Here is a 9,361-nt window from a genome sequence, read left to right on the forward strand (position 1 = left end):
GGACTCCACGGCCAATGAGGTGGAGTCTGTGACTGTGAATGGATTCCCTACGCTGAAATACTTCCCCACTGGAGAAGATAAGAAAGTATGTGCACGCACACACACGCACACACACGCACACGCACACACACGCACACACACGCACACATACACACACGCACACAGACACACACAGGGTTGGCTAGTAATCTGATGTGATCAGGATTACATCATTGGATTACCCATTTACACAAATGAAGTCGTTGTAAAAAACGGTGTAATACGATTCATTTCCATTTTAAAGACAGGTTGATTTACATGGAAATTCGATGAGGCATGTCTTAAGGCTTGTCTTTCCATTCTGATATTATTCTCTCCAACTCTTCTCTTCTTTCCTCCCTCAATCCCTCCCTCCTCTACTTCAGGTGGTAGATTACAGTGGCAACAGAGACCTGGAGACCCTCTCTAAATTCCTGGACAACGGGGGAGTGCTGCCCCAGGAGGAAGAGGATGATGAAGAGGACGATGATGAAGATGATGATGAAGATGAGGTAACGTGACATTTTGGCCTGGTCTGAAATAACCTCTAGTTAGGGACGGTTGAGAACCGTTTCCAAATCGTTCGATGCATCGGAATTGTATGCCTCCGAGGTTAACAATTACAGTATGTTATCGATGCCGGCAAGTTTTGCACATGCGCTGACAGTTGCGCAAATACTTGTGCGTCGTGATGACGTGACACTCTGAAACGACACAAGGAGTCATGGCGGAGTCTAGGAAGAAACGATCCAAAGCGTGGCTTCATTTCACAAAAGAAAAATGACAACATTGCTACTTGTAAAAGAATCATTTCAAGTAAGGGCGTCCCCGTTTGAAAGTTCAGAGCACTGTGCTCTGGGAGCCAGTGGCGGCTGGTGCTAAAAATGTTGGGTGGGGCACAGGTTATGGGGCATGCTCCACGGGGAAGAATATCAACTTTAAAATCTGGATTTACAGTCGATTTTAGCATGAGAATAACAGTGTTTCCCCTAGGTTTGCTGCCTTGGGGGGGTGGCATGGACCGTGGCATGGACCCCCCCCCCCCCCCCCCCCCCCCCCAGGGGGTAAGACCCTGCGACATACCAGCGTCATGTCCAGGGGGTGTACTAACTTGTACATTAAGCCGCCTCACGCTACGGAAACAGGAGATAGGCTCCTTCCCTGGAGCCTATCTCCTGTTGAATTGATGAATTGATGAATTGATGAATTGATGAATTGAAAATCAAGGACCCCAATTGAAATAAGCCAGTGGCTTTCTTGGGTTTTTATCCTTTTAGTTGACCTTGTATGTAATATGTACTTTCATGTACCTACTTCTGCAAACATTCTAATAAAGTTTTCAATCAAATTCAATCAATCAATCCCTATGGGCCATTAGGCTCGAGAACCATCGGTTCTCAAGGCTACTTACTTATGTGGTCTTGACTACCTGTCCACTTTCTCACCTGGTTCTTGCTGTCTCTCTCTGGTGTGCCGACACCATCCTGCTCTCTCTCCTTCTCTCCCTCTCTATCCTCCTCTCTCCCTTTTGCTGTCAACCAAACGGCAAACATAACAACCAGAGTATTTATAATCTAATAAGAGGTCTAAATTGATCCATATCAATTTATAACATTAAAAAAAAAAAAAAAAAAAGATCCAAGTATTTTTATTCAAAAGTTACACAGTACAATATGATTAAACATTTTACATTTTTTTTTCATACATTTCTGCCCACCCCCCCACCCCCCCACCCAACCCCGAACATTTCCTGCAGGGCCCTAAAGTTACATTGGCATAGTAATAACATTAAAAAAGGAAAAAGAAAATAGATTAAAATAAAAGTTCACATTAGACAATGATAATGTTGTTGTATCACAGCTGCAACCAGGTAACTACCAAGACAGTACATATAGGATCTACAGAGACATAGACAGGTCATCGCAACATTACATGGACCAACACTAGAGAGGTGACATGTCAGAAGCCTGCATCCCTTAGGTTGGAACTTCAGGGAGAGTCTTAAGACCATCAAAATATGCCAACACAGAGCCCCATGTAGAATAAAATTTGCTTGTGGAACCTCTAATTGTGTATTTAATTTTTTCTAATTTAAGATATAGCATTAGGTCTCTCAGCCATGCTGAAACTGTGGGCGGTTTCGGTGATTTCCAATCAAGCAGTATTCTCCTCCGAGCCAATAGGGAAGCAAAAGACACGCTATTCTTTTGGATGTCAGTCAGTCGGTCGCTCTCTGAGACCCCGAAGATGGCAGTCAGGGCATTTGGTCGTACATCAATACCCAGTGCCTCGGACATAATTTTAAAGAAATTTGACCAATATCCAGTCAGTTGAGGACAGGTCCAAAACATATGGGTAAGGTCTGCTCGGGCATTGTGACACCGATCACAAATATCGTTAAGCTCAGGGAATATTTTGGATAGTCTGTGTTTACTGAAATGGACACGATGAAGAACTTTAAATTGTATAAGTCCAAGTCGGGCACAAGAGGTGCTCCTATTCACTCTGTCTAATGCATTGTTCCATGTTTCATCTGCTATTTGTTGACCAAGTTCTTCCTCCCAGCTTGTTCTAATCTTATGAATTGACTCTCCTTTAAGGGACATTATGATGTCGTAGAGTCTCGATATATGACCTTTTTGACTGGTGGGAGTATCGAGGATTGTGTCAAGTACAGATAATGGAGGCATGTTAGGGAAGGACGGGCATTGACTTTGGATGAAATGACGGATCTGGAAATAGCGAAAGAGGTTCGAGTTAGGTAGATGGAATTTATTTGAGAGGTCACGAAAGTTTGCAAATATGCCATCTATGTATAGGTCTCCAAATTTTACAAGGCCCACCTGTCGCCAAAGAGAAAAAGTTACATCTTGCTTTGCTGGAATAAAGAGGTGGTTGTGACATATTGGACTCTGGATTGAAAAGCTTTGAAGTTTGAAATGTGCTCTAAACTGGGACCATATTCGGAGAGTAGAGACAACAACTGCACTGTTGGTGTATTTAGAGGGAGATAATGGCATCTTAGATGTGACCAGGGCGTGAAGAGAGGACGAGGAACAAGACTTTGCCTCCATCAGGCACCAGCCCGCATTTGAAGAGTGAGTCCAGTGGACGACTTTCTGTATGTTAGCGGCCCAATAGTAGAAAAGAAGGTTTGGAAGGGCTAGGCCCCCCACCTGTCTATGCCTTTGAAGTATTTCTTTGCGGACCCTCTGAGATTTACCACCCCAAATAAAAGATGATATAAGCCTGTCTATAGAATTAAAGAAGGATTTTGGAAGAAACACGGGTAGACATTGGAATAAATATAAGAATCTGGGTAGGGCATTCATTTTGACCGAATTTACTCTGCCTGCCAAGGACAAGTGGAGAGCATCCCATCTCTGAAGGTCAGATTTAAGTTTGTTTACGAGAGGTTCGAAATTATGTTTGTAGAGGCCTGTGAAGTCCCGGGTAATATTAACTCCTAAGTATTTAAAACCAACTTTGGATGTTTGAAAGGGCAAGCTGCTCTGGGGGATCTGAAGCGCCAAGGCGTTTAACAGGAAGCATTCGCTTTTAGAGAAGTTCAGCTTATATCCAGAGAAGAGGCCAAAACTGGAGAGTAGCTTCGTGATGTCAGGCATACATGACATAGGGTCGGACATATATAATAACAGGTCATCCGCATATAAAGATAGCTTGTGTTCCGAGCCCCATCTCTGTATCCCATGCATAAAGGCTGCAGATTTGAGTGCTATTGAGAGGGGTTCAAGTGCCAAGACAAACAACAAAGGGCTCAACGGACAACCTTGCCGTGTTCCCCTTGACAAGGGAAAGTACTGAGAGCGGGTCCCATTTGTGACCACCGATGCCCTAGGGGAGGAGTAAAGCAACTTAATCCAGGAGATATATTTGGGCCCAAAACCAAATCTTTGTAAAACTTCAAACAAATATGTCCACTCGACCCTGTCGAATGCCTTCTCAGCATCCAGTGAGATAACTACTTCTGGTATAGTATCAGACGCAGGGGAGTGTATCACGCCTAAGAGACGACGAATATTCGAATAGGAGTGGCGGCCTTTTTATAACATAATTATAATTGAATTTTGGATTGCTGTGGGCAATGCAGTCAGATAATGTCATTTTGACATTACTCTCTCACCTGGAAAAAAAAACATGTCCAACTATACTATACAAAACAGACATTTCAAATGCTTCAATCCACTGTCCATGTACTGTAAATATCAGTGGCGGGCGGTGCATTTCACACCTAGGCCTTCAGTGATGTCCGACACATTCCTACCTGAATCATTCTACCTCTTAATACCATCGTTATGACGCCATGGCTCTAGAAACTAGACAGAAACACAGTATAACCGGGCGTTGCATCACCTTAACATAGTCAGACAAGTACAACAGAGTTATATTAATATTTCCGAAGCATTTTTAATCAATAAATCCACATTTACAATGAAGAGTGTAAATGCGGTAAATGTAAATGTAAATGAGTGTAAAGTTAGTAAAAGACTAACATCTTTAAGATCGCTACATTACCCACGTCTGTCGTCTCGTCCACCATAATAGCGACAAAGGGTGCCTTTTTAATCTCCATTTTGATTTCTTCTCCTATCACTTCAGCAATAGCAAAAATCAGGTCGTTTTGTATTTTGCCTGACGTCCCAGTAAACACTTTGTTTGTGGACAGGTGGTAATGTAAATCTGGGTTGTTTCAGCCAGAAAAGAAAGAAGCTCAACGTAGTTTCCTCTGTTCGTGTCCCCTAAATGAAAGTTATTGTTTACCCAAAAACAGGACACAATCGATCAGTATTATCGATCAGTCAACGAAAGCTTTCGTTGTGGAACTCCGTTTCCCTGCGCACTTTCAAAAGTTTCACATCTACCGGCATAGTTACGCATCTCAATAGTGAATATCAATAGTGCGTATCAATAGTGCGTATCAATAGTGCGTATCCAATCAAAAGACGTTCTGGGTGCTGACATCATTGAGCCTTACAGCAGGCGCCGTTGTTGCTTTTGCTCGCATCTACGTAGGTTTACTAGGTACGCCACAGGTTTTCTCGTTCCAACGTTAAGTTACAGGTCGAATTCGCGGCACCGTTTAATGTGCAGGCGGGCAGATTTTGGAGCCCCCTAGCAACACATTTTGATTGGATAAAAGCTCTAACATAAAGGCCAGCCCTCCAAATCTCAATCGGAGACTGGAAGCAGCGCAACCAAGAGGAAAGCTATGAAATGAAGAGAATAGACTATGGGGAATCATTAATACATATTTGTGGAAAAAATATATTAAAATAAAATGTATATTCTGATGATGTTTAGGCCAGCAGAGAAGGCCTTGCTGGCCCTGACGGCACACCACTGGTAAATATGCCATTATGGTATTACCAATGAAGCCCAATTCTAGCAGAATAAGAAAGTTCTGTTCGAAAAAAAAAAAAAAAAAAATCTTATCATGTGTAGGCCCCTTAATTTCCACCTCACTGCTATGTTTAGCCAAATTGAATGCCAACATGGCCATTTAGAAGTCTGTCCATCACCACAACACATAGCTAGCTAGTAGCTACATAGCTAGCTAACGTTACTCTCGCTGCTATGTTATGATTAGCTAAATTGATGCTAACGTAGCATGCGAGCTACGAGCTAGATAACGTACAGTAGGTGCGAGCACCACAATGACAATAGGCTACCGTAGCTAGCCAGCTACATAGCTAACGTTACTAACACCAGAAGACAAGACATACAAACTGTGGTGAGCTACATTGCTTGTGTAACATTAGCTTGTAGCTATCCATTTTTCACTCATACACGGCCGGAAAAGTGAACAGAAATACCACGCTGACTTACGGTGCTATCTTGCGGCTGTCTTCACAAAGAGCTCCAGGATGCTTTCGCTTGAGGTGCTCGTTCATTGCAGATGTACTGCTGTGATAGGCCATTTCATTTCTGCACAGTTTACAGACCACCACATTGTTTTCTTTTTTTGTAAAAAAAAGTTTGGAGCCGGTTTGGAGCCGGAAATCGCAATTTTTGCGCCCCGGCCGAGAAATAGGAGACAGCCAATTGGAGCGCTGCTACAGCTCACGTGTAAGGCAAAAGTATTTGGCCTGCAATAGACTTGCATTCGGCCGGCGCCCCGACTCCTCCCCCTATGTATTTTAACAGTGAATTTTACACACACACAGATAAAATGTTTATTGTATTGGAGGATTTTGAATGAATGCTGATAGGCGCCGACAGAATATCAGCCGCATTTTGTGAATAAACAATATTTATTTAAAAAAAAAACTTTTACAAATCGCAACTAGGAAGTGAAGGTGGGGGCGGCGCCCCAGCGCCCTCTATCGGCCAGCCGCCACTGCTGGGAGCTGAAAAGACGGTTTGTCAGAGCATCTAAACATCCCAACATAGAAATGTTGGAGCAAGTCGTTGCAAAATGTTCTGGTTGCGGCTTGATAGGTACTCTAGAGAGTATTATTCAACACGCTTCTATGTGTAACAAAACAGGTGATAATGATGTTTATACATGGGATGAATTAACGTTAATTTTAATTAATTTTAAAAGGTGAAAATGGCAACGTTAGTTAACGAGTATCTACTGTCAACATCACTAAAGTTAGCAACAGAAATCTAGCTAGCGTGAATGTTAACACGATAATGTAAAATTGTGGTGATGATGTTATTGTTGGTGTCCACCGTGTTTTAATTAGTTTGTAAAGACCTTTCGTAAATTACCGGACTGTTCGTAAATTACCTGATTTCAGAACTCTCTATAACGTTGAAACCAGAGCACTCTGAAACCAGAGCAGATTTCCAGAGCATATTTACGAACTAAGAAACCCTAAATGAAAACAAATACTGTACAAATATTCTCCCATGTCAACCATTTTAGATGATGACAGACAGACTGTTGCTACAGATAGCTCTGAAGCTACAGCTAAAGTTCTTTTAAGAAAAGGACCATTCAATTTATTTTCGATTATTTAATTGTATTAGTTATTTTTCTTTATGTTCAAATGTTATGTTCACTGTGTTCAGAGACTTGAGATAATAAAACAGCTGCGTTGACGCTGCAAACCTGTGTCGGCCTACTTTTTTCCACACAGAAAATTGATCAGGAACCGATGAGAGAATCAATAAAGAATCGAACCGATAAGCAGAATCGATAATGGCATCGTTATCAACATCTTATCAATTCCCATCCCTACCTCTAGTCCCTCCCCCTTTTTACAAAAGCCACTCCTCTTTTAATTCCTACAAGTCACGGCACCATTTCTTATCCAATCCCTGCTCTCTCTCTCTCTCTCTCTCTGACAGGTCATCGAGGAGTTGTCGCCACCAGCCAATGAGACGTCTAAGGACGAGCTGTGATGTCAGACGTCCTGGCCAATGAGGATTAGTGGAGTGGTTGCAGTGATTTCCTAATAAAAAGTGATTTGATACAGAAGCCTGATTTGATTTGATTTGATTTGATTTATTAGGATCCCCATTAGCTGATGCAAAGTATCAGCTACTCTTCCCGGGGTCCACACAGAACATATACAAGAAATCATCACAAAACATAAGAAAGAACCATCCACACACAACAACAAGTAACAGAAAGAGTTTGGTACTCTGTACTCAGTTAGGATCTAGTGTGTATGATGTGTTGCTTCACTTGTTTTTTTTAAACTGATTTTATGTGTTTTTGAGATATGACCTGGTAGGGTTTAGTTTTTGGAATCGTGTAGTTACCACTGGTGGCATGTCTGGTGGGGTGTGTGTGTGTGTGTGTGTGTGTGTAGTTACCACTGGTGGCATGTCTGGTGGGGTGTGTGTGTGTGTGTGTGTGTGTGTGTGTGTGTGTGTGTGTGTGTGTGTGTGTGTGTGTGTGTGTGTGTGTGCATCAGAGCTAAGTGTAAGCTGCCTATACAAACAGACAGGGGTTTTCAGAACATTCATATGTTTTGCACTATGTGTTTTACTGACATAAGACCAGCAGATATTTCTATCATCATCCACATATGAATCACAACAAAAACCCTTGTAGGCCTACAATCTTTTATTCCTATTAATCAATGTTTGGTCCAGCCTGTAGGAACTGTAGTCTTCCTAGATATGCCCACTAAATTATGATCACTAAAACCAATGGGAACAGATACAGCTTTAGAGCAGAGTTCAGCAGTGTTTGGGTAAGCACTTTGAATTGCCCCTGTTGTATGAAATGTCAAATGTGCTATACAAATAAACTTGCCTTGCCTTGCCTTGCCTTAGGTAAATGTGATATGATTTGCATGTGGATGATACAGTGCCTGTTTTGTTAGATCCATGACAGCAACTGTGAACAGGCACGCGCGATGCTGAGCAGAAGTCACGTGCTACGGAAAGAGACGGGACTGGGAAATGATGATATGATGTGGACCGGGAAATGGAGACAGACAGTGGGAGGGAGAGAGAAAGAAAGAGAGAGAGAGAGGGAGAGAGAGAGAGAGAGAGAGAGAGAGAGAGAGAGAGAGAGAGAGAGAGAGAGAGAGAGAGAGTGAAAGAGAGAGAGAGACAGAGAGAGAAAGAGAGAGAGAGAGAAAGAGAGATACAGAGAGAGTGAAAGACAGAGAGAGCGAAAGAAAGAGAGGGAGAGAGTGAAAGAGAGAGAGAGAGAGACAGAGAGAGAGAGAGAGAGAGAGAAAGAGAGAGAGAGAGAGAGAGAGAGAGAGAGAGAAAGAGAGAGAGAGAGAGAGAGACAGAGAGAGAAAGAGAGAGAGTGAAAGAGAGAGAGAGAGAGAGAGAGAGATAGACGGAGATAAACACAAAGAGAGAAATAGACAATGAGCAGGAAGTTACTCATTCCACGTAGGTCATTCCTGAGGGGAACAGGTTAGGTGAGGTCACAACGTGACAACATTACTACAAAGGTAGTGTCTCTAGAGGCTGTGTCTCCCCGTCTCTCCTAAAGGTAGGACTAACAAACCTCTTCTGTTTTACCCTGCATACCCTGGTTTACCCCTCTCTCTCTCTCTGTCTGTCTCTCTCTCTCTCTCTCTCTCTCTCTCTCTGTATCTCTCTTTCTCTCTCTGTATCTCTGTCTCTCTCTCTCTCTGTATCTCTCTCTCCCTTTCACTCTCTCTCTCTCTCTCTCTGTCTCTCTCTCTTTCTTTCTTTCACTCTCTCTGTATCTCTCTCTCTGTCCCTCTCGCTCTCTTTCACTCTCTCTTTCTCTCTCTGTCTCTCTCTCTCTTTCACTCTCTCTGTCTCTCTCTCTCTTTCACTCTCTCTCTCTTTCACTCTCTCTGTATCTCTCTCTCTCTCTGTCTCTCTCTCTCTCTTTCACTCTCTCTGTCTCTCTCTCTCTTTCACTCTCTCTGTA

General features: G+C 42.7%; 1 protein-coding gene across 1 annotated transcript in view; it reads left to right on the plus strand.

Moving 5' to 3' along the window:
- The window catches only part of pdia2 (protein disulfide isomerase family A, member 2), a gene marked incomplete at its 5' end in the record, with an annotated part of 17,172 nt that extends 9,711 nt beyond the window's left edge, over window positions 1-7,461 (plus strand). The window contains 3 exons of the mRNA XM_080522622.1: window positions 1-85; window positions 405-530; window positions 7,336-7,461. The exon at window positions 1-85 is cut by the window's left edge and continues 97 nt beyond it. Coding sequence (XP_080378748.1) covers window positions 1-85; window positions 405-530; window positions 7,336-7,389 — 265 coding nt within the window. The 3' untranslated portion in view covers window positions 7,390-7,461. The remainder of the gene's footprint in view (window positions 86-404; window positions 531-7,335) is intronic.
- Window positions 7,462-9,361: the final 1,900 nt, after the last annotated feature.

The sequence above is a fragment of the Nansenia antarctica genome, assembly GCF_963989245.1.
Source record: "Nansenia antarctica genome assembly, chromosome: 2".
In the NCBI taxonomy this organism is placed as follows: Eukaryota; Metazoa; Chordata; class Actinopteri; order Argentiniformes; family Microstomatidae; genus Nansenia; species Nansenia antarctica.